General features: G+C 41.6%; 1 protein-coding gene across 3 annotated transcripts in view; it reads right to left on the reverse strand.

Annotated features, from left to right (window-relative positions):
• Positions 1-2,587: 2,587 nt before the first annotated feature.
• Positions 2,588-27,177, reverse strand: part of LOC139464013 (carbohydrate sulfotransferase 11-like) — an 83,600-nt gene continuing 59,010 nt past the window's right edge. The window contains exons 3-6 of one of the 3 annotated variants that reach the window (XM_071245524.1): positions 25,587-25,724; positions 6,234-6,347; positions 5,971-6,023; positions 2,588-5,631 (exon numbers count right to left, since the gene is read on the reverse strand). In XM_071245524.1, coding sequence (XP_071101625.1) covers positions 4,747-5,631; positions 5,971-6,023; positions 6,234-6,347; positions 25,587-25,680 — 1,146 coding nt within the window. In that variant the 5' untranslated portion in view covers positions 25,681-25,724 and the 3' untranslated portion in view covers positions 2,588-4,746. Of the gene's footprint in view, positions 5,632-5,970; positions 6,024-6,233; positions 6,348-25,586; positions 25,937-27,177 lie in introns of those variants that run through there. The other 2 variants (XM_071245525.1, XM_071245523.1) reach the window with 2 other exon arrangements.

The following is a 27,177-nucleotide window of genomic DNA, read 5'->3' on the forward strand; positions in this document are numbered from 1 at the left end:
GGCGCCGCGGTTCGCTGTGCAGAGTTGCGTCCCTTGGACACGCCAGAAACCTATGATTGTGGATTCGAATCCCGGTCCGACCTAAATTATGTTTCTAGGTTTGTCAGCACCATACCCGTAGGTTCCACCGATGTGGTAAACGTCTGAGACCACTTCGGGCTTTTCTCCCACATTAAGCTGACACACCGTGATATAACTGGAATACTGTTAAAAGCTGCAAACACAACTCACTCCTCCATGGCGCCTGTCTGGAACACGATCGGGTGACGTGTACGCCGATTTCAAAAGCAACCCGCTACATTAGCCGAACTGGGCCAGACAGAAGCTGCAATTGGAATGGACAAAACTCCCTCAAAGTGTCAATGAGAGATGGGTTCGGACCATGCCACGCCGTAAAAAACGAATGTTCGATCAATCCTGAGGGCATGAACCATTACTGGTCTTGTCTTTCTTGGTTGTTGGCACCTTCACACCACACCGCCAACACGTTCTGTTAATTGTTATGTTACACCTAGTCCTTCGCTTTCTTATCCAGCCATTATATCTGTAATCGTCTGTTATTTTTGAGAATCCCCTACATTTTCGGAAGAGTATATTTTATTTATTTCAAATTCTCTTTTTCACCCCACCCCCATTTCACCTTCTGTGTCATGTTTTTTGGGTTCTTTTATGAGTTGTGAATTGATTGCAACCCCAATTTTCAAAATCCTGGATAAACCTCTACACACCGTGATATGACTGAAATATTGTTCAAGGGGGCGTGACCCGTGATTATCTCGGGTCAGGCAAGGAGATAACTATCTCCGTTGTTCATCATACCATCTTCTAAGTGCCACTTAAAGAAGTTATCCGCCATCATGTAGCTGGAATACTGATGGGTGCGGCGTTAAACAACATACAATCAAACACACAATCAAGGCGGCCTTGAATCGAACCCAATAAAAAATGGATGTCCATATGAATAACTATAACAGCCGCCTAATGTTTTGTGTCCTCGTCTTTTACGACAAAAATAATATATAATTCTGATTTCACAGGTCGTGCTCCTGGGTCTCACTAAAGTGAGAAACTTGACCACTTTTGACTTGCCTCTCTTCCTAAACCTTGTCCGTAGGGGCGTAAGACCAGTGAAGATCTGGGTTAGAATAGGTCTTCAGCAACCCATGCTTGCCCTAAAAGTCCACTAACAGGATCGCTGACTTGGTTGATGCATGTCATCGAATCCCAGTTGCGTAGATCGATGCTCATGATGTCAATCACTGGATTGTCTGGTCCAGACTCGATTGTTTACAGACCGCCGCCATATAGCTGGAATATTGCAGAGTGCGGCGTTAAACAACAAACAAACAAAATAAGCGGAACAATCCCGCCAACACTTCAACAGTAACGCATACTTATATACGCTATACACTAAAGCTTCGCCTAGAAAAGGTTGGAGGCGTCTTGACAAGATCAAAACACAACACATGTATAGTTAAAAAACCTTTACTTTCCCGCTGCAATGTACAAATGTATTTCAATTGGAGTCCATTCCCCCAGATGATACATACTGCGCATGTCAAGAAATCAACAGATGAACTATGTCAGTGAACAACATCTCCAGCGATGAGGTCAATGTACAAACAACAAAATAACGAGATGCACAAAACATCAACACAAAAGAGACAATACAGGGTTTTGTCTTGATAGTAAGAGCCTTAAAGTGCCAACATGACTCCATACAAATTCTCTACGTCATAACGTTAAGGAAAAGACGGCTTCTTCGCTATCTCGAAGTCTGGGGGACCATAAAACAATTGAGTTGTCTGCAGTTTGGGACAAGAGAAATGCCGAGATCAGACAATACTGATACAGATTCTGCCGGGACTAATTCGATACATCGCCTAATTCGATACATCGAGATGAAAGAGTTAGAGATAACGAGGGTTTGTACAAGTCGCGTCTTTCCCATGTACTAACTGCGGAAACTACTATTATGCACAAAAGTTACAATGTGTTGAATTAATTTCCAATATAACTATTTACCCTATGCAATATTTCGTCACCTAATAATCATGAAGACCAGGACAAGCCATGTCAATCCAGCGTCTTCAAATGTTTGCTGAAACCCATTTCGTGAAGACAGCGCCCAGTTGATAAATTATGTACTCACACGAACATAAACACAGACAGGGTCACGTGACATTAACACATAATATTTTCTTCAGACATAAACATGAACAGCGATGGACGGTATGACTGAACTCTAAGGTCTACAATGGAAGTCGCAAATACAGGCTCGGGTTGTCTTTGTGTCCATAACTCGTCTTGCTGCCTTCAGAACTACAATTTGATAACAAGGCTGAATGGTAGCGAGTCTTCAAACAAAGGCAAGTCATAGATGTGCTTGACGGAACGGACGGAAGTTTCCGATCGTTAACGATTATTAACGAAGGATGTCCAACCGTGAGCTGATAAAATTGACAACGTGATTTCAAGGGAAGAAGACAATACTATATTACTGCGATCCACGGATGCTTTCAGCACGGCACCTGCTCGCAGTCTAGTGCCAGATCAAGACTTCCAGTCCTTGTTTTTTTTTTGTGTGTGTGTGTGTGTGTGTGTGTGTGTGTGTGTGTGTGGAATAGTCGAAACTCGTTAAACCGGAACATCCAGTCCATATTTACGAGTTTCTGGACAAACGAAACACGATATGATCACTGAAACAATATTAACAGATGGTGGGCGCTCAGGCAATCTAGTCGGGACTCAACTGCCTTAGCCATAATACAATCATAATCAAAACGTACACGTTTCAGTCAATGAATGTGCGCATGTTATTTGTTTTTTCTAAAACAATGTTTAATGACACAGAATATATACATAAAGTCTGAATAGTGACGTCTCAAGATTTAAACGTCATCACACTATAATACATATTTAAACGCGTGAGCAAATTCAGGTGAGCTACAGCCAGAGGCCCCTCATGTATACGTCATGCATAACCTACAATAGCGACTAGTATATCATTTGATAATGTTATATTTCCCATTCTTTGGTTGATATAGGTCACCCACAGTGCAGTATCGTTGACTGATGTGCACTTCAAAATCACAGCTGATAATCCGTGTTGTATTGGATATAACGAACATTTGGCTATCACGAAACAGCTTGGCTTGAAAATTAAGTCAGATGAGTTAGTGAGTGAGTTTTGTGTTTAACGCCGCTTCGAACAACATTTCAGATCTGTTATCACGGCGTGACGGCTTGACGTAGGGAAATTCAGAACTTCGACGTCTACATGGTTAATCTCGGGGCTGATGAAGATGCAACTTACATGCCTATAGGTCCCTCATGATTTCAATCACTGGATTGTCTGGTCCAGACTCGATTATTTACAGACCGCCGTCATATAGCTGGAATATTGCTGAGTGCGGCGTTAAACAACAAACAAAGTAATCCCGCCAACACTTCACGGTAACGATTACTTATACGCTATACACTAAAGCTTCGCCAACAACAAAGAGAAATCATATAGGTCCGCCTACCGAGTCATACCATGTGATGCACTTTGAGCATGCGTGAATTAAAACTGGACTAATCCTGATTATTATTATAACTCTTCCCCATAAGTCTGGAAGTGGTGGTGGCTCGCCATGCCGAAACTCCGAGTTCGAATCTGGGTACAAAGTGAGAAGCCCATCCAGCCGTGATAGTGCTGGACTGCTATAAACAGTCGAAATCCCAGCCCAATATATAGGTGTAATGAATATGTTCATCGCAACAGCCTTTTTTTCATGTTGATATGATTGCAAAGCTCCTTGTTTTCGTTATATCCAATGCTGGGGGTAGGTATCCTCTAAAAGCTCCCACTTTCTAAGTATATACAATTTGTACAAATGCACCAGGCATGTATATATCTATAAATAAGCTGTACAAATGAGACCAATGAGTCTGAATGCAAATAACACATACACGAGCAGTGTCAGTCAGAAGATGGCAACAATGCCGTGTGTCCGCCACACATGTCTGGTTTGATCATCACACTATCCAACAAACAAGGGCTGCGTTGTCCCATGATGTCCAATATCATTCTTGGATAGGTTCGAAGTCAAAATAGGCTGAACTATTGCGGGTTATCATCTCCAAGTCTTTGTTGTTGTTTTGAGAAACACTAAGCATAATTACAATAGTTCAGCCGCAGAGTATTTACTTACAGGCTTCCTCGACAAGCTCTACCCGACACACGGACAGACTCACTCGAAACACATTCTGCTACATTCACAGCTTAATACGCATGCAGAGTACATCCGACTACAATACTGAATCACGCGTACACTCGCATACATCTGAGATCTGGAAGAAGTATATCACGGATACCACAACACGTGAGTTACGTTCACCGAACATACTCCACCTTCAAGACAACAGTACCGGGAGAAAAACTTGAGCATTAAGCAATGTATAGTGGAGAGTTGCGACAAATCTCCGTGTCTTGCATCCATAATATTTCCAAGCGTTGACAACAAAGACATTAAGTGAGTTAACCAGTAACCCGGTGTTGTCTTGCATGCACAGTTTCATCCATAACTCGACGAAGACATTTAGTAGTTAACTAATAACCCCGTGTGTTTTGTCTTGCATACACAACCTCAATCATGACACGGCATTTTGAAGCAGCAGCAATGTATCCATCAGAGATTGGATGCAGAGTGACGAAATAAGCTTGCATTCGTTGCCCAGTTACAAAAATTTCTCAGAACGGTCTCATGGTATTCCCTGGAAGTCTAGAAGGTTGTCCAACACAGACGGGTACGGGTAGCTGAACAAGTTGTAATCGGGGTAATAGATCTTCCACAGTCTTTGTAGATTTTTGGGTGACACTGACTTGTACATTGTCTTCAGAAGTTTCTCCTGATATGTAAAGTTAGACGTTCCAAGAGGACCTTTGATTTTTTGGGCAGCGTTTATTTTCTCGAGGACATGGTTCACGTCGTCGTTGAGAGTCTCGTATTTGCCGATGAAGTCGTAGGAGACGAGGCATGGGTGGCACTGCTTGTAGTACTGCTGCCAATGCTCGTTGAGATTCTCCTCCGAATGTTCCGAGTCTATCACGAACTGAATGAACTCACTAAACGTGACGTCACTTCCTTTCTGGAGAGACTCCTTCGTCGGCTTCTTCCGGTACTTCTTCACAATCTTCCGCCCAAACGATTGGTGAAAATATTTGCTGTATTTTGCCTCGAACTTACTCTTGTAGGATGAGACTAACCGCTCCATCGGTTCTCGTACAAACATCACTTTGAAATAATTCTGAATCCTCTTTTTCCGCTCCGCTGGTGGAAAATCACTTAATTTTTTCAAATATTTTCCGTATTTTGAATGAACGTCTGACCCTGATATTTTCAGGTGAGATGCGACCTTGACCTGTCCTGTAAGAAACACCAAGATTCGCCTCCAGTCGGTCTGAGCTACACCCGGAATCTGACAGTACAGAAACTTGTGTTTGTCGTCCACCAGCATTTGGCCGAGTTTGTCCTCTGTGATGGTGGACGGATCAGGAGCTCGAGGCTTGAGCTTGCTACACCAGTGCGTCATAGTCTGTACTCGGTCATCTCGCTCCTTGAGAAATGGGCTCAGAGTTGTCTCCCCCTGGAAGAAATATAATCAATTAATAACAACGTTGGGAAAACCCTGGAGCTGTTCAGAATGTGGAATACAAAGTCAATGGCGCGAAACACCAGGGCACACTTGCACAAAGCGATCTTAGCGCTAAGATCATTGTAACCCCCATCCTTTAACATAGGCTTACAATAGTTGTAGTGCTAAGATCGCATTGTGCAAGTGGGTCCTGGGCTTCAATTACGATTGCAAGGGCTATCACCAAAGAGTAAATATCCAAACAAACCCCACACTGTGATTGAGCAATTGGGCAATGACATTGGTGCCAAAGATTTTCCAGAAAAGAAAATTGGGTTGAATAATACTCACATTTCGAATGTTTGTCCGAGAATCTACCTGGTTGGTAGAGTTGCTGAGAAATGCTGAAAAAATTTAAAATAATCGTCATCATCATCGTCATCATCATCATCATCATCTACCTTCGTGTTAAATAATTGGTATTTCACGTCATTATTATAGAAACAACCCCAACACCAACATGATTGTTTATTTTCGTGACAGTTGAATTTTAGTTATTGTTACAGAAACATCAAGGATCAGTTGATAAAAAATCAAGGGAAATAACTCTGTACCCGTGTCCTCACCTGGCTTCCTCCCATCTTCTTCCTTCAGCTCCCTCATGACGATCAGATGAGAATCGTCATACCGCCTGTTGGGGTCCTGGGACTCGAATATACGCCAATGGCCTGCGAAAAAACCGAAGGTTCATTGAAAAGGATATTCATTCAAAGACGTTTGAAGCAACAGAAAAAATGTTCTGTGTATCCCAAACATGTCTGGCGTAATTTATGCACATCACTGTTTTAACTTAATTTTTAAAGAGGATGAAGTTTTAATGATACACTAAAAAGACGCGTATTTATTTCGGAAACAGCTGAGTTAAATAAGAACGGGTGGATTATTAAGTCTCATTTACACTCAAATGTACCGTGACGTAATTATATCAAAATATGAAACTATGAAAATTGGGAGCGGGCTAATGAAACAAAGTTTGAAAGAACTTAAAAACGTTCGAACGTCTATAATCTAAGGGAGGCTGTCTAGCCACAGATGAAAAATGTGTTTTCCAAGTATCGTGACAGGTTACATACATGCACGCCTAAAAAACAAGGCGGCTCCAACTAGCTAATAACGATGTTTGCTGAGAACACATATCGGGATAAGTGGTTTGCATTCCCCCTATCCCAAGCTCCATCTGTCGGTGAATTCTATGAAGTGGAAACTAAACCAACTCCTAGCTTTGCCAATGAACCGTGGGAAAAGCACTGCTTCATTGAGATTCTTCGATGTCTCCACCGCCTGACTCTCATGAAGTCTCTTTGACAGCTCCAACTTGGCAATGAAGAAGGGTTCGAAAATTGGTTCTTACGGTGCAAGCGAAGTTACCCTGGCATGTGGGAAGGACAGGCAGGATAATGAACGTATGGCACGAATTTTAACTTCTATAATCTTGACGTTAATAAGAATTTTGAAGAGATGGTAATTGAAAACTGAACGGAAATATTTAAACTTTGTCACTGTTCAAATAGGTCTGCCCTTTACTGACAGTGAGTGAGTGGGAGTTTGGTTACCGTATTTAGCAATATTTCAGTAATTAATGTCACGACGGGGGACACAAGAAATGGGCTTCACACATTGTACCCATGTGTGTCTTCGAATCCGGGCCTCCGGCGTGACGGACGAACGTTTGAATGACTGGGCTACCCCACCCCCCCCTCTCATTAAAGAAACCCTTATTAAATAAGCGTATAGACGCCAGCAATAACAGATATGGCTATACATTATTGGACGAGTCAGAAATGATTGAATTTAAATATATATACAACAATGTTTACCACTGAAATTTTTCCACTTGAAAAGTTTGTTGAATTTTCCAACAGACATGACCTAAACCATTACTTGACTTACCGCGTTTCTCCCAACATATACACATAGACCTTCAAGTTCCCTTCTAGGCTAAGAACCTCTCCAGGGTCGCTCTACTTAATAATGTATTAGAGTGGTAACTTAAATATAAATATGATTTAGCGATGTTTTGAATGTAATTATCAAACCATACGTCAAGGATAAAATCATAAATGTATTTGTGAACCAGATTCATGTTCAAAATAACTTGATAATGATACTGCCTGCTTTCCTGGTCCGTGCCATTATTTAAATCAGTGCACCAAGATATGTTCAATGTCAATGGTTGTGCAATGGCCTTAGGGAGACATTGATTGAATTGTACTTGTCCGGGCGTTAACCTGTTTGGTTTTGAATCAATAAAAAAAATGAAGAAAAATAATCACATGGGTTTTCAAGAAATCTAAAGTCAATAGAAAATAAACACTGACGATCCCAACAAAAATATATTAAAAACGAAATCTTTCATTCACGACTGTCCCGGAAAAGCTGACCCAATATTTTTACCTGCCCTCTGACCCCAATCATTTGAAAAATGTTTTAATATCCCCACAAATCTGTGTTTTTCAAAGGATCCTGGCCTATAAAAGACGTTTATCAGCACCGCGAGTAGGAGCGCTTTACACGCTTGGCCACCCGTGCCCCCTAAAATAACATTTAAGGGTAGATAAAAATTTCTTGTTTCGTTGTGAAATTGTCCTTATCTGGACAACATTATAAGAATAAACTTCAAACTTAATTAAGATATTTATTTTTTGTTCAATTTGTCAACATTAATATGTCATCACTTTAAGCCATGTCCACACATATGCGAATTCGTGCATGTCGTCTTGTGTTTAACTGAATAACAACTGTCTGCAGTCTTCTGAAAGAATTCAAGTTCGGTTACTCCTTTCGATGGGAAATATATCCTATAGGTATTCAAACTGTGTCTCGCTTGAGCAATGTCCCCGTGTCTCTTGTAACGGCTACAAGGTAAGGTGGATACCATTGTTCCATTAGACAGCTAGCACTTATCGACTGTTATCTGTGAAAGGGCACTAGACGGGGGTTCGTCTTGCTCTAGTTACCTACTGTCCCTCGCCAAAAACATACCCAATACCCTGTGGATATAATGCAGTATTGTTTGAATAACTTTTGAATAACGTTTTACCTGTCGCAATGCATCAAACCTTCACGGTGAAGTAACAAGGGAACAAAGCTGACGGCTGAGTGTCTTGTTACTGACGCTGTGGGTAGCCAGCCCTGCGGTTAATGTTATCTGAATTCAATTTTCGTCGTGGGTAATTTTCCTAGTCCTGGTATTTTCCCGACATGGCAAAAGATACAGAAATCCATTTCATTAATTTAGAAACCATGGCATTAAATTACTTATAGATTCTAATTCCATATGATAATCGAATATTATCGACATTACACATAATAAAGGATTAGTGATGGAGTGTGGTAAGCATAGATCGATGATCTTACCAAGTAAGGTTAATTTTTCTACATGCTTTTGATTAACGTGCACTTTTCAATAATAGGTTGCACTTGTGCATGTGATATATAGCTAAGTCGAGCACAGAGGAGAGTCATGTTGTACCCGACGGCGTGGCCTGGATGCAGTAGTGTGATGTTGTACCCGACGGCGTGGCCTGGACAAAGTCATGTCATGTTGTACCGGACGGCGTGGCCTGGATGCTGTAGTGTGATGTTGTAACCGACGGCGTGGCCTGGATGCGGAAGTCAGATGTTGTACCCGACGCCGTGGCCTTGACACAGTAGTGAAATGTTGTACCCGACGGCGTGGCCTGGGTGCAGTAGTCAGATGTTGTACCCGACGCCGTGGCCTTGACACAGTAGTGAAATATTGTACCCGACGGCGCTGCGAGCCATTTCTTGACCTCTTCAAAGTCATTACAGAATCATCCGTCACATCTTCAAGGACATATCACCAGACAGCTTTGAAAAAATAGTTGACAAACCGTGTCGACGTCAGGTTGTTCTATTGTACCATTAACGTCATCTGTCAATGTGACGCTTCTCCAGCAGCTTTATCTACAGCGTATTGGGGCGACATCAACAATGAACAAACAGCGGGCCAAGATCAAACCATCTACATCCTATACAAATCCACCTGACACAAGATCTATTGAGAGTTGAATGGCGACAATCCCCTTTACAGATACAGCAAAGAATAGCAGCTTAAAGAACATCGACAGGGTCCTGACAGAGAGTTGTGTCCACCTTGGTGGTGTTAATGGTTTTTGATGGATCAGTCATGGCGCTACAGAAGCCTGGTCGAGTGAAACCAACGTCACTACACTGATGTTCGACTCTGTGTGTTGAAGCGTGTGACTTCTCAACATGACTATGAACAGATAAGGGGATTTATGATAAACTGTTTTCAACGGGCGACAGATCAGTTACAGAACTGCCACAGTTTGAATGGTTGTTGCATTAAGTAAGGTCGAACGCTTTTACAATATGTTTTCTTGGTAAGGACGTTTTGAAATTGAATTGTTCAAAAAAGGCGTTTGATGATTATTCAAGGACAATAATGAAAACATCTAACGTCCTGCTGTTGAAGATGGACTAGTGTGTGTGTGTGTGTGTGTGTGTGTGTGTGTGTGTGTGTGTGTGTGTGTGTGTGTGTGTGTGTGTGATGTTTAATCTTGCTCTCACCAATACTGCAGCTACGACATCGGTTTGTAAATACTAGTCTGGACCAGAGAATACAGTGATTGATATCATGAGCTTCGTTGTACGCAACTTGGATACGATGACATGCATCAACCAAGTAAGCGAGCCAAACCACCCGATCCCGTTATTCGACGACTTACCAACCCGCATATTGTGAAGGTTAAACACAAGACTTAGTGTGAAAGTTACGCGTTTTTCTATTGATATATCAGCAACATTCGCTTCGAACTTTATCAGTGAGGTTTCTATCTGCATGATGTTAGCCACCAAGGCTGGGCTCACACAATGTACCCATGAGTGGAATCGACACCGGAAACTCGGTATGACAAGCTAACACTTTAACTAGCTGGCTACACTCTAAATCAGATTAAGTAAATAGGCTAAATATTACGAAGTATATTCGTTATCAACACTTTACGTTACTATAGAAGTTGACAGATGCATACCTTTTCATGTCAATCTGATGGTCGCGAACCATTTCCTGTCATTATGAAAAGGTCACAGAAATTCGCTGACCCTGTTGTTCAGTGGACTGTTAGCACGTGTGACATGATGCATGGGTTTTATTGTATGAAAACTATTATACCATTAGTGCATTCCGTTTTGGAAGATTGACAAAGATATATTTTACCAGAGGATGTTCAAGCAATTACAACATGGAAACCGACCCTATCCAAAGACAGAAATATGCAGACAGGCACTTTAGCTAGGAGCTAAACTGGGAGCATTTTAACAAGCACCAATGTTTAACCACAAACAAAACAAGGCAGTTCTTATCGCCTTCAGCACCTGCAAGAATAACAGTGTTACTCGTCACATGGAAAGCTGCTACCTGCCAGAGAATGGTTTGTGGTACCTGATACGGTTAACACTTAACGCTGATGACCGAGCTACCTGCTGAAGTGACAGGTGTTGCCCGAATTCTGGACATGTTTCACCACGGCTTTGTTTCAGAGGGTTCTCTAGAACACACCAGTAATAAGCGAACAGTCACAAAACACAACACTCATATATTAGGTGACTTTGAAAACGTACGGTGTCCGCAGTATCTTACTGAATTATACAACAGATGTACACTTTGACACTATAAGAGTGAGTGAGTGAGTGAGTTTGGTTTTACGCTGACTGCAACAGTATGTCAGTTTCATATTGATGCGGGAAGAAGGCTCGAAGGTCATGTTGTAGATGTTAACCACTTTGGAGAAACCAACGGGCATTCTGGGTTTGAATCAACAATCAGCGGATCCTGGACAGAGGAACAAATCTCTTCACAGCGAATTACTGCATCTTCGACGACCGCACCACCATTGTGAAGATTGAGAGATCAAAGATAGAAAGAGGGACTTGACTGAAACCCGTTAACGCTTGGTGCCAACTAAGACATGTTTCTCGGGATTCGAAATGTGTTTTAGTTTACTCAGCGACTCCTTCTGTAACGAGTTGATAGTCATGGCTGTCGGCCACACTGCAAAGTACTTTCATTTTAGGCCTGGTTTGGGGGTATATTGGTACCCAGATGATCTGAATCAATTTCCACACATTCCACAGTATCTGTGTCGGTCTGGTCTCTGATTGCAGGTCACCTTGACATAGCCGAAAATCTGCTTTGTGCGTAACCTAGCGCTAACGTGACAAACGGATAATAGGTGTTTTGGGAAAAAAAACGAAAATAATGATGACAGGGAGGGTAATCTATGACCCAAGCATCAAGGAACAAATGTAAGCGACGTCAGCCAACCCCATCCTTATCATCATAATCATCATAATGAGACTAGGTACTCAATTCATATATGACTGTATTCAAAGAACAGTGCGTTTGACATGGTTGCGACACTCCAATACTTGGAGTATTATAACATGGCGCCAAACAGTTTGGTGTAGAGTATCATTTTTCAGTTATATTGCCTGATGAATGGTCGTTTAGCGGAGAATTTCACGCGATTGTGAACACCGGGGGACACGGTCTCATTTAATATGTAAATATGCTAGTCACGACTTTGGGATCATCTTCGGTCTTGATAAGATGGGCATGACACATCATTGTATATATTTACCAAAGGAGGATAAGTACTATGTTACTGTGTCGACGTTAGGAATCATCTGCGTCATGAATGAGTCAGGACCGACTTACTATTATTTCTTTGTAGTCTACAGAAGGGAGGTAACAGGGGTTGGTAGGGAGGTTGCAGTGTCAGCTTAATGAATTACCAACAACAGCTTAAGAAGGAGTTGCACTGAAGCGTTGTTACAAAGAATAAAAGAAGTTGTTATCTGTAAAAAGTGTCAGGTATTCATGTTCTTCCAGCTTCTAAATTCCCATCAAAGACTTAACAGGTACGTATTTCATAATTAACAACAAAAAGTCAAAATTAGTGTCGTGATGGGAGATTTGAATGACAAACACGCAAACATTTTGGTTGAGAGGTTACAAACTTTCTGCAGTTGGTTCTTCTTGAGCAACGTGATATCCCTGGGACTTTGAAAACACTCCTGTTTGCCGGCAGTCTTTAAAAGCACACACGGGCGTTTGCTCACGACAACAGGGCCAGCTAACCATGACATAAATATCATGAATAGAAGTATCGTTTCCATATATGAAAGAATTTATGTCATGTAATGTCTGTTTATCAGAGCGGTGCTATTCGATTGAACTTTCGATGGCGTTTTGAACACGACTATCACGCTGCTCGCCTCTTGTTTGCTATGTTCGAATCGCACATGAAATCAACGGTGCGCACATCGAGATATAGATAAATGTTGCAATGTTGTGTTGATAACAGTGTGTTGTGGGCCTGCTTGTTCTGGGCGGAGTAATGGCGTTTTTTGTGTGCTAGCCCACTGAGATACCATGCCTCAGTTTTACATTAATACCCAACTCAGACACAGTACACTGACTCCGAGCCGACCAGTCCTTGTTTGGTCCTAGTAATAAGCACCAGGCAGGGTAACAACAAGTAAAACAACTATCATCTTTTAAAGTCTTTTTGGTATGACGCGACCGGGATTGAAACATCGACCTTCCGCTCTCCGGGCAGACGCTCTATCCACTACACCACGGAGGCGGCCTTTAAAAGTGAGGGTATATCGAATGTATATTCGAAAATATATACAATAAACACGGGGAATTAATGATCGTTTGATCTTAACCGCGTGACTTGTAGGTATACATTTGCCTGTCTGTAACAACACAAGCGTGAATGCAATGACATTTCTATTGGAGGGCTCACAAACACAAGACATCGGACGTGTATACTGAGTTGTCACACAAATAGAGAACCTTTTGGCAGACCAGGGTAAACGCACTGAGAACGTGCCGTTTAATAAATAAGGAGGATTTCTTTGTAATGAGACTTGGTCAGGTAAAAGATGCACTATTAAAATGAACAATGCTCGCTTGTGTGTGTAGTTTAGATCAAGTGTCCACCGGAGAAAGATAGGATATGCGAGGAAGAACTTTTTGTAATGGACACATTTATCGTGAAAATGTTTGTGATGCGACAACTGCTTTTGTGTGTGATGAGATACGTGTCCTCGTCACGTGATACGTGTCTTTGTGGATATACGTGCCTGTCTGACGTTAAGTAGCAATGACAATATCTATATACACACACGAGCCCCGTTTCATAATGTGTTCGAGGTTCTACGAGCATCCTAACTCCTTCATTTCAACACAGACCTGCGTCAGTCGTAGTTGAAACCGTTTCGCGAAGAGGGTCCTGATTTGTAGCAGAACAACGTACAGTCGTTTATACGAACACTCCTGACGGGTACATACATCGTCAGACGTTTAAATTGTGTGGATCACGTGAGTGGTGTTTCGTGACGTTTTGTGACCTGACGTAAATGACGTGAGAGTCATTACGTCTCAACACATGTAACAATTGTCATATTTCTTATTTCTGTATAGGTTCTAGTACTTTTGGGGTTGAGTCCCATCCGGTATTCGAACCCACACTGCCAGAGTTGAGGCACGTAACCGCCAGCACACAAAGTCAGCGATCAAACCCACTCAGCCACCGAGGCTTTCACAAACGAAAGTAGGACCAGTGGTACGTACTTTGTGTACCCCTCTGACAAGTGTAAACTGGCACGGCTCCCATGGCCAAGAGTCAAACGTAACAAATGTTATATTTGGAATAACACTTTCTTAGTAAAGTACACATTCTAGTACTTTGTGGGTCGAGTCCATCCGAGAAAAAGTACGAGAATCTGTACATTACTAAGACAGTGTTATTCCAAATATAACATTTGTTATGTTTGACCACTTTCTAAATGGCATTGTGTGTTCATAAACACATTTGTTACGCGCCATGGCCTTGTTTATTCTAAAGTACCTTCGAACACTTTCGTTTAACATACATGCCTGAGTCACTATCACAATATGCAGTTAACGCAGTGGGGAGATTGACGCAGAAAATCCAGTTAAACGACAAAGACCATCAGTAAGTGTCCTTGTTCCCCCCATAAGGAACAGAGCAATTAGACTTGGCTGTTCAACCTACATTCTGACAACAGCACCACAGACAACCTTTTGTTGCTGGAAGTCGCAAAAAGATAAACCGACACGATTCTCACAATATTGCATGTATTCCAAGAAAGCTATTAAGATGATTCAAAAGGTCCCTTTGATGTGTCAGTGCATAGAGAGGGCTATAACTATCCACATTGGCCATTTCAACGGTTTCTTCTCCAATATGAAGGCAGTCAAGTGTTGTGATTTTCTTTTTTATTGAAGACTAGGTGTTGATACGACATACATCGCCATGTCACTTAAACACATCCTTGTTCCGTCACAATGACACCAACCGTCTTAATAAGCATAATCATCACCATAATCATAATTGACATAGTCATTGTCATCCAAATACACGTATTTAAAATCACACATTAAGATATTCCTCCTCACTTCATTGTTAATGTATGTATGTATGTATGTATGTATGTATGTATGTATGTATGTATGTATGTATGTATGTATGTTTGTTTGTTTGTTTGTTTGTTTCTTGTTGTTTAACGACGCACTCAGCAATATCCCAGCTGTATGACGGCGGTCTGTAAATAATTGACGCTGGGCCAGACAATCCAGTGATTGACATCATGAGCATCGATCTACGCAATTGGGACCGATGACATGCATCAACCAAGTCAGCGAGCCTGACCACCCAATCCCGTTAGTCGCCTTTTACGACAAATGTAGTCGCCTTTTACGGCCAGCATGGGTTGCTGAAGACCTATTCTACCCCGGATCTTCACGGGTCTACTGAAGACCTATTCTACCCCAGATCTTCACGGGTCTACTGAAGACCTATTCTACCCCGGATCTTCACGGGTCTACTGAAGACCTATTCTACCCCGGATCTTCACGGGTCTACTGAAGACCTATTCTACCCCGGTTCTTCACGGGTCTACTGAAGACCTATTCTACCCCGGATCTTCACGGGTCTACTGAAGACCTATTCTACCCCGGATCTTCACGGGTCTACTGAAGACCTATTCTACCCCGGATCTTCACGGGTCTAATGTATGTACGTAGTATGGACTGTAGTATGGATTGTGAATTGTCCTTCACTCTGTCACTAATGGATATTCCTATCCAGTGTCATCGTGATCATATCAGTAACATTTTGTCCCCACCACCACCATCATAATAGCAATGTCGTCAATTATCATAATCCTGATCACTACCACCATCCCAATCATATCACCACCATCAAAACGTCAACATCACCGTCATAGCATCAATCCGACACAGAGTAGTTCACTCCCTGATATGGAGACGTCATCCGTCGTCTAGTGCCAAAGCGCCTGCCAAGTGAGCGGAAGGTCTAGGGGTTCGATCCCCGGTCGCGTCACACCAAATAGACGTTAAAAGATGGTTGTTGTTTTACTTGTTGTTACCCTGCCTGGCCATCGACATTAAGGGGCTGAAACAAGGACTGGTTGGCTCAGCGTCAGTACAGTGTGTCTGAGGGGGGTATTCGTGTTAAACTGCGGCATAGTATCTCAGTGGGCTAGCACTATGAAATCGGTTGGAACTAGTCCGGACTAGTACAAGCAACACACGCATGCACGTCGCTATATAAGTGCAACAGTCGTGAACGCGACGATAAACCCCATTTCACCTCAATTAACCCCTGGCATGGGTAAGATAATTTGGCAACAAGAGCGCCATGTTTGATAGAATGAAGATGTCCCCTACTTTTGAATGGAGTGCTCTTTCTGACGTGATAGTTCGACGTTTTCTCCTAAGATAGTCCACTAAAAGAATTTGTAAATTAACCAAATGTTACTGTTTAAAAAGCAAAAGCAATGTTCATTGAAGGAAAAACGTCATTTGAAATGCAATCGATCAATCGACGGCACCTACACAAGGAAAATGTCTACATTGTTAAAACATAGAAGACTATTATGGATGTCAGAGATTGCGTAGATATTGTTGCCTCACCTTTTGTCTATAATGAGCCACAGTGAACACCGTGAAGCAGGTATTTTTTCATCACTCAGAATGCCAAAATCCCAACGATGTTCACCCCTCAAATTCTATCTTGGTACACCTTGTACTTAAATCTGGACGGGGCCAATATATACTACAGGGAGTTATTGACGTGGATATTGACGCTGTGGCAGGAAACATGCCCAGCTTGATTCTAGATAAAGGATTTGTTTAAGGTGCGGATTACATTTCGCGTTGGGGTTTCTCCTAAGCAATCGAACCGTAATACTACAACACATTTAAAACCGGAAGCAAGTTAACTCGGGTCAAATTGTTCCCAAAGGACAAGTTGTCCTTACACAGGAACACCGCCCTGTGCATAATGAAGTCTGTCTGAGAGGACGCTAGTTTGTGGTGATTAAAGTATGTAACAAACGGTTGGTATGGTATGTTATTTATGATCAATAGGAATTGGCACGTCACAGATAAGAAACACGTTGTCAACATTCCAGCTGTGGGGATCCCTTGTACTCGACATTGTTATGTATAATAAACTACTGAAAAGAAAACATCCCTTCCTCCCAGTTATGTAAAGGAACGTTATTTTATGTTGCTAGGTTACATGCAGAGATTCTGGTAACTACAACATTTGTCAATTTATGTTGGGCAAAAACGGTTTTCTGCATACATTCTCATAAAAAATGACTTCAGAGTGAGTGAGTGAATGAGTGAGTGAGTGATTTTTGCGACGTTTTAGTAATATTCATGCAATATCATGACGGGGAACACCTGAATTGGGCTTCACACATTGTAGTAACGTGAGAAATCGAACCCGTGTCTTGGGCGTTATGAGCGAACGCTTTAACCACTAGGCCACCCGCCTCCCTGTAAGTTCAGGATCAGATTGGTGTAAAGGCAGGGTTGGAAACTAAGAGTTTTTGTCCACTAGTCCTTATAATGATAACATATAGCAAAACCCTTAAAATGGGCCAATTTCTACTAGTCCTTATGATACCTTTACTATTGGGCAGTTTGGTAAGGACTACAGGACTAGTGCCTATTTCTAACGCTTTAAGGTATACTGAGGTATGCACTACACACTACAAACACCAGACTTATCAGGATCTGTAGGAGACGGCTACATAACATGGCTGTCGATCGTGATAATATTCAGATGACAACCTATGGTTGAGCAAGTATACATTTAGAGATACAAACAAAAGTTTCTATTTGTCGAAATCCCGCTGTGGAAGAATCCCATCCATTATCCTCTTTTGACATCAACACTCCGGGAGATAGATTGGGAGATTTGGGTAGGGAGACGTGCAACATCTCTACTGCCAACGTTGTCGGGATTGAGGCACAACATCCCGAGGTGAGACAAACACAAACTAATTAGTTAACTATCATGACTCAATGTTTGTTTTCTTTACCAAAGTATGGTGTTTGGAATGATTCATAGCAGTAATAGAAAATGTACCTCACGACAAATTGGACAAGACGTCGCTGGAGCATAAAAAAATTGTTCTCTTTATTCTTAATGGTAATATACTTTTGCAGGCTTCACGCGAGGTCATGGTGACCTAGACACCGATATTTGCGTGCACCAACCACTGCGCACCCGAATCTTTCCATGTGGTATGGTAATGCTATTAACATGGCAGTGTCGGCACCGCCCGGTTTCTGCTCGTCCGTGAAGGATCAAATCCCGGTCAACACCAGTTTGTATTTATTACTACAATTAAGCCAGTATGCGTGGATTCAACACAACGTGAGCGCGAAGCTGCTTACTGCAATCCCATTGTCCCAGTCGCAATTGTGTCAATCTCGATCCAGTGTTTGCAGAAGTGTATTAAAAAACGAGTAATTGTTTATAATTCATGGACCAGGCAAGCCAATTTACCGGTGCGTGTTCTGGAAACACTTACATCGCGCGTGGGACTTCCCCATCCCATTATTGGAAAACCGTATTTGTGTTAAATATATCCGAAAAGCGATTCTTCGTAGGTTGGCGCAGACCCAGTCTTGCATTCCCGCAGGAAACAAAAAGAGGTTGTTCACAGAAAGGTTGGCATCAAATTTTAAACCTGAAGGAAAATGGAGTGAGATTTGTCCTTTTTGTTTATAACTCCACCGTAAAAACGCCCGGCCCCATACCTTAACGTCAAACATTCATATCTCTCAACAACCAAAAATCCTAAAACACAACATCAAATGAAAAAAAGTAAACCTATTTGCCTCAATAAGATACCAAAGTGCCCTCTGTCCTAATATTGCCAGACATGTGGAGGACTTCCAGATTTGACGCATCACTGACAAAAATGACTTGTACCATATGTCCTCGTGTTTTTTTCAGAACTGTTGACATGCCTTTGCATGTGTTTGTGATGGGGGCCACCGGTGGGGCAGGATTTGACAGCGATGAATAAACACATGCTTAAGAATCGCACAATGAACTCGGAGATGAAGCAGAGATTACTCATTACATGGAATGGGTTTAGTCGCTTTAATTTACAGTAAAGGTAAAAAGAACTCGCTAAACCCCGCACTCACTCACTTAAGCGTGCCTGTCTGGGGTCTCCATTTCCTGGTTTACGGTACTGTGACGAAATCAGCGGCCGTCTGCACCCACCAGTGACCGTATGGAAACACTCGCAGACGACATTGCCGTGGCTGTTTCTCCATTCAGAATCTACACCGGAAATTACGTCTGCAGGACGTCTGTTAAATGTTGATCTTTGTATAATACGTTCTGTTCACAACACAAGAGTGCCACAATTGTGATTTCCTCTTCGAATCTGTTTCGCAGCGAATCAGCGGAATTCTGTTTTTGAATTCATTCCATTGTCGCAAAAGTGCATTAAAGAAACCTAATGTTTGACACGTCCCTCGGTTAACCCAATTTGTGGAGTCCATGAATTTGAAATGCGCACAGTTATGAAACCGCAATATGAAACTATTTCGACCTTTGTGAATGAGTTGTAAACGCAACCGTCCATTCATTATATCTGACTTCCCCATCGGTTGACCTAAATTGTGGAATTCCTTACAAATTATGGATTCAAGGTTTAAAACGAATAAGATCTTTTTGAATGTGTAAACGCGTGAATGTAATGGCATGAAACACTTCGATAAAATGCCTTGGATGACAACTTGTTGTTTAGCCATACTTAAATGCCGCACACGAATATTCTCCCAGTAATTTCACAAAGCCGTGAAATGGCGAGGAATTGTTAGCAGTTCAATCTTGTTGGGTAAGGCGCCGTGTTTCGGACAGTTAAGTTATCACCGGTTTGTAAGTGTCAGTTTGACAGGTGAATAAGAATGAAACATATCTTTTTGCTTGTTGGAGCACCCCACAAGACCACACGTACTGTTTATTATAGTAGGCGGTAATAGGTATACAGGCAACACGTAATGTATGTTACAGACTCTGTTAACTCATGTTACTTTGAGGAGGGAGCGGTTGGTGGCAATGAAAGTTGTATGAGAGTGGTGAAACATTGTGATGCAGTCTGGATAATGAATATTCCGTGTTTGGAAAACAACCTCGACGAAAGGGTGATTAAAGAGGGTTCGTAGGCTTCATGAGAATGTTCTTATGTATTAAGATATGGTTATGGCCACGTGAGAGGGGGACAGAGAAATCATCACACAGTTTCAGGGTTAAAAATTAACACTAGCCCGCTAGCCCGTGAACAATTTATTATGTCGAAGGAACATGTTTTATGCTTAAAAAAGTTTCGGAGAGCCCTGCGCCAACGTTATATTACAATATAAATAGTATATAGTAATATTATTGCTGTCCTATTGACAAGTTAATAAAATACGAACGAAAAACAAACAATTGCATTTTTAAGGTTTAAGTGAACACTATTCAATAACAATGGTGGTCGGTTTTGAAAACTTTAGATCAAGAATGCATAATCCTTCGCGGACAGTTAGAATGTCCACTGATTTTCAGTGATCCAATCATAAAATTTTCACCGATATTTCGCCTTTTAAACCCAGTGGAATCTGTTTCGTCGGATTATTCGTCGTTATATTCACGTTCGCGTTATATATTATAAAGTCTATTATCAAGTCTTAAGATCCTTAATTAAAAACAGGAAGAAGCGATGGTGAAGCTATAAAACATAATTAACATTGGTGTATTTGTTCAAGAGAAATAGGAATACTAATCGATAAAATATTGAGGTGATATCAGCGTGTATTTTTCTGCAAATGACACTACCCTAATAACCAATAATTGACAGGCTCGACAGATGATAGTAAAAAATAGTTAACGGTTATTACTCAGGGTTTACGACCCATATCATCATCAGACGGCGCCTTGGATTGGCTAACACGGAAGTTCAAGAGGTGACCCTATGACCTATAATGAACTTCCGGAATGTTAAGTAGGGCAAATTAGTAGCTTCCCCTCAGTATGTTTCAGGCAGCTGCATCTGGTGCCGTCAACGCACCTTACAATCGGATATCTGGGTCAAGTTTGCCCTTGATGTGTCGCAAACATGAAATAGGAACGTTAGAATAAATAAGTAAAGAGAAGAAACACGACCCCCCAAACAAGCAAACAACGAACTATCCTCTGAGAAGACAGGCATACACGGGACCCTGGTAAACCGGAGATAGTAGATTTGTGTAGCGCCTGGAACGGGTTTCCTTACTAATTATTGAATAAATTCTACAAGAAAAAATTGTTTGTTCTATTACGTGTGGGGACATTTCTTGAATCGTTCAACACAAGACTCATAAGAAATCATTTTCATTGGGCAACAAATTGACTACATTGAAAGCAATATTTTTTTTACTGCTGTCAGTTTTCATAGGCCACATGTGGCACGCTTTGAAGGGCCACGAGCCATATCCATTTCCATAACTCATTTTTTCAAAGTTGTCATAAACGTTTTCGAAGAAGTACACGTGGGTGTGTATTCTGGACATTTTACGCCTGACGTATTAAGATGGAGAGATAAAGTTCAAAGAAAACAATTTTCCATGCCTCGAGTATCATGTTACACAATGTTCTTTTGGCACTTAACAATAATGAGTATATTCCAATGACGTAACATCCGGTGTGACATAGTAAGGATTCGCTAACAGTCAGCTAAAGATTTGAGACGTCTTCAGATATGCTATCTTGTTTTGAGAGGGAGAACGCAAGGCCGGAATGTTAGTTTTGAGTCAGTTCTTAATTCCAAACGGTTTTAGACAAAAACAACAGGTTTCACTTTGGTTAACTCTTTCAAACTGCATAACCGTAAGATTTTCTTCAGAATTTACCATTGGAGCCCACTACGGAAAAAACGCTCATGAATATGTTAAACCTCGAAACACAATTTCAATTTAACACCAAAATCCTGTCCCTGTATTAGTGATGTGAAATAGGACTACAATCGAAACACTGACAATGATGTCTGTTGATGAATATGAATCAATGATCGACCTGTTGTTCGAGAAATGAGAGGTTATCTGTTACCATTGCAAATCAATAGCAGCGTCATATTTTATAAAACAGTACAAGTATCCTTGGCTCAGGATAGAGTACCCAAAACAGAAAAAAGCAAATGTATTCTTCTTTTACCGAATATTGGAAGATAATATACGTTCTTCAAGTTTAAATATGTTTTACAATTAGACCTCATGGTTCATTTTTTAAGTTTTAACCCTTTACTTTGGCCCTGAAGGGTTAAACGGCACAAGGAATGATATTATCGCCAGTGATGGCTGACATAGCAGAAAAAAACATTCCAGGAAAACAAACCCGCTCCTCGTGTGTACCTCGCCAGTAGCGTAACAAGACACCGGGAACATTCATAATAACACAGAGAAAACGGAAGAAGAAAAAACAGACTGGTCTCTCAATGACTGGGTTATTCGCTGAACGTGACAGGTGTTTTTTTTTCGAACACTTTTAAGTAGGGCCAGTTATGGCTGGGTGTATGTACTTGAAATATAAGATATCGTGTTCCTGCTGGTTTCAGTGCAAGTTGTGTAAGGTGTAATTTATTACAGATCTGTTGATTTTATGATGGTTCAAAATTTGAATTGGTTCATTGAATGTGAGCTGTTTCTTGTGGTTTCCGACATTCAGTGTAACGATACATATCGTATTATCAGAACACCTATCTATAGATTTCTTTGACTTTCCAGATCTCCCTGTTGAATAACTAAGCAGAGTCGAGGAACAAATCTCCGCAATATTTACTTCTAACTTTGCAGTCACGCGTGATGAAAACATTCCAAAGAGTTACATCAGGTCGTCGTTATCTGAATTTTAACTTATCTATAATCTGCCCAGAAATTTTAAGCTGAGTTCAATCGGGTTTTCAGCACAAGACGAGTCGTGTTCATCCACACTACCAAGGTCTCTGCTATCGGAGTCTTAATAAGCTATCTGTGCGAGCACTTGTAAACCACGTGGTGTAAACTACGAACACTTGAAATCGCAAGTGTCTGCGGTACGTACGTAACCTTACGGTCTATAAGTCCCGTGTTTTGTTTGTTTGAAGATTGTCATATCTGACACACAGGCGATGTACTGGGGTTACTCTCATTACCAGGTCTGGAAACTGTGTGTATTCTATCTCCCATGATAAAAAGCGTGTCTGGGAAACTTAGCCTGGGAATTGCTGCGTATGCGCAGCCTCCACGATAGTCTTGTTTAAGCAGCCATAACTAACTGTCATATTTGACAGGTTCTGTTACGACGGTGCGACTACCACTGTCACCAAACTCAGTAGCTGTGTTTCCCTGTCATGTGGTCGTTGCGTTAGATGATAATTATTCGCCCGCTCCCTAGACACGGGTGTGAAAGTGTCACAGCGGTTTATTGCAATGTAACTCAGACAGAGAGGTTGTTTCAGCTGGGACCATAAAATGGTCTCTGGTTTCAGATATTGTATGTTAAAATATGGAAAGTGGCCTTAAAAATGTGATTATATACGAAATCAACTATGGAATGATGGTGCTGTTTTACATAGCAAGAGATGAAATACGAGTGAGTGAGGGGATTTGATTTATTTCCTATTTTACCGATATTTCAAAGATATGGTACGTAACGGTTTAATGTGGGGAAAAGGTATTATAATAATAATAATAATAATAATAATAATAATAATAATAATAATAATAATAATAATGATGATGATGATGATGATGACGTGCGGGCAACTTTCCTTATTGGGAATAGAACTCAGGCGTTACGAACGAACCCTGTGACCACATGCCTACGTCACCGCCCATACGCAGACGAGCAATTGGAACCAGATGTAAAGAGTATTAAAGGCTATTGGGTACACATTACAGTACACTGATAGGAAGGATTGGAAACATTTTGACATTTTATGTACAACACAACTTTAACATGTTCATCCCAGACGCCATATGCACGGATACCTTCAACGCATATCAGAAATATTCACTCAATGAAGCCATTTGAACTAAATGCAGTAGCGACCATGGCCACAAAATGCTTACAGTGCACATTTTTGTTTTAAGGCTAAAACTGCAAACTGTTGAGGTATTTACTGCGACCGCCCGTACAAAGATACGCATTCAGACTAAACTCAAACCTTATCGAGAAATCTAGAATCAACACATCTACACAGTATATTACGACAGTTAGTGTGGGGACGGTTTTTCCATATGGGGGGTAGAGGTACACACGCACATCACCCTACCCCGTCCCCGCCTTGGTACACAGGTACGACTTACCCCACACTTCCCCCGCAGTCTTACTAAAATGTTTCTTTCGTCCCACCTTCCATTCTCTCCCAACTCAAACCACCTGCACACGTCCGCACGTAATATTGGAAACGACATTCCAACTGCACACAATATACTTGCCGGTCTTATTTTCAAGTGTGCACACGTCATATCGCATACCTAATGCAACACACAATCTCAGCGTGAAGACATTCGAAATACGAAATTGTTCAGATTTATTTTCCACTTCTCGTCAGCCCCACTTCAACCACGTCCCAGAGCTCTTTGGTAGTTTAATGTCTTTGCTGAGGGATTGCCTCCCCTCCCCCCCCCCCTCCCTAAAAGTAGCGGTGACTCCCTGGTTGACGACAGAAAACTCATTAAGACTGCAATTAAACTGAATGCGCAGCACATTTCAAAGTTCTCAATCCTTGTGAAAAATTGATTGTCATTTGTAGTTAAGGTAGTCGTCAGTTACAGAACGCACTGAAGGTATTATTCGCACTCAAGCCTAGTTCAGTCAGAAATTAAAGCAGTTAAGTCGTAGAACACAAGAGCTACTGATCTCTGTTTCTCGTGATAGGAACATTATGGGACGTCAACACTTAAGCGACTCCTTAAGCGGGGTCGGTAATCTACAGAGGACTGGTACGTACAACATGCTGCCTCAACACTGACGAACTATTCTCGACGTGTAATTGTACATTTTGAGTGTATATAGAAAGACCTGGCTGAATCTTGTTTGAGCATATAGAGTAGGGTGTGGATGTGACCTTAGAATCTGTTCATCAGTGATATGTCAGAATTGTGAACAGTACGTATTCATCTTGCTTATGTTGTACTGATAAATACAATGAAATCCTAATACAATCATTCACGTGACGATCATGAAAATGTTTGTGTCGCTACTTACGGATTTTTAGACACGTCTCTTAAAGGATTGCGACTATCCTACAGATGATTATAAAATAATTTAACTGATGTTGTTAAACTTATTAGCAGGCCGTCTTTTAAGGTCCACTTTATAAGCCCTCACGTGATCACACTGATCTGACAGGTCTGTCATCTTTGCTCAGCAGTCATAATTTTCCAACATTTTTGTTGATAATGGAATGTGGGCAATGCCAGAAAAATGCACTGTAAATCTTGACACATGGACTCTCGATGAAAGAATAAGTAAATGTCTACTCACCCATTACAACCACCAGGACAACAGCAGCCACGTACAGGTTGAGGAAGAAGAGTGACACCTTGGCAAATGTCACCATTGACCTTATCATTCTCATGATGACGACTCTCTCGGTTCTCCCTCCGCTATCTGAACATTTCTCTGCAAGATAGGAAGCGCGATAAAGTCGAATGTACTCCAGATCCTTGCTACCTTCTTTAGCTGACGTCATTATCAAAATTCATTGAACATATATATATCCCTTTAAACCTCCGTCTTCTGCTACGCGCACTGTCGTCTGCTACTGACAGTGCGAGCAGACGAGAATATAGCACGTGGCACGCGAGGCTGTCAAAATGCGCTGTCGGACGGACGGACTTTCCTTGTTTCAACGGATTTGATCCCTTCTGCAGACTAGAGTTTGGCGAGGGCTAATGTGGGGGGAAAGGTGAGGCGTTAAGAGGGGAGGAGGGGTTTGAAGGGGGTGGGCGAGAGGGCTGATTATAAAATCTCATCATGATGTGGAAACACTTTGCAACGGCGGAAATAACAAAACCACTGTACACATGTTAGAAAAAAAACCGCGGCGTAATAAACATGGAAAAGAATGGGAAACGAAACTTTCTTTAACAAAAATGCATTCCGATTTTAAAACTCTGCCACTCACTGGTATGCACGCATGGGTTATATAAATAGCTGTTTTAAAACAAGTAGGCATTAATGCGCAGGTGCTCCATACCTATATGTGAAGGTACGTGAAGAACGTGAGGTATTAACCAATGTAATACTTATATACAAACACAACATACCAGAGTCCATTTTCAACACTCAGAGCTTTCGATTCGAACCGGTTAACAAAAGGCACTGGTCTCAAGGCAGACAGCATAAACACCTCGCTGAGATCTCGGATGGCGGTTTTGGGAAATTATGTCATGGACAACTGGTAAACGTATTTTCTCAAACCTTAACTACAGTCAGACATGGTACCAGATGGCCGGGTTCATTTTAGTAGGAATACAAACAAGATGGATTAGATTAGGCGTTACACGTTATGCTGTCGGACGTCTATATTCAGGAGTAGATATCTGTTGTGTCGATCACGACAAGAAAACATTACATGGACAACTAGCCGTCTGTGGAATAATGGAGGTGGGGTTAGGACTTAAGAGGCCGGTTGGGGAGTTGGAGGCTGATAAAAACACGAGTTACCTGGTAAGCTCTGTGTGATGATACCAGAGGCTTTACGCAGGTGAAGCGTTGCCTGTGGAGGCGGATTCGTGATTTTGTTTGAAAAAGGGCAGGGCACACTGGATAAGACACGAAATGGACTAAGAAGAATAGTTTGATACAAGAGTCTGAAAAGGGGTGCGTGATTTAGAGGTCGGGGGAGTGTCCAGTGACCTGGGTGATGGCATTGAGCAGGGATGTATGTTGATGACGGTGTAGTGATGCGGAAGGGATATTACTGTCATGTGTGATGGTATACATGATCACTATCACACGGGAGGTCACAGCTCCGCGCCATCACGGGACAGAAGGAATACCAGGATGATACCAGTATACCAAGCTGTGATCAGGGGTTCGAATCTCATCTTCCCGTGGCAAGGGCGTTAAA

The sequence above is a fragment of the Haliotis cracherodii genome, unplaced genomic scaffold (genome assembly GCF_022045235.1).
Source record: "Haliotis cracherodii isolate W230 unplaced genomic scaffold, xgHalCrac1.p SCAF_16, whole genome shotgun sequence".
NCBI lineage: Eukaryota > Metazoa > Mollusca > Gastropoda > Lepetellida > Haliotidae > Haliotis > Haliotis cracherodii.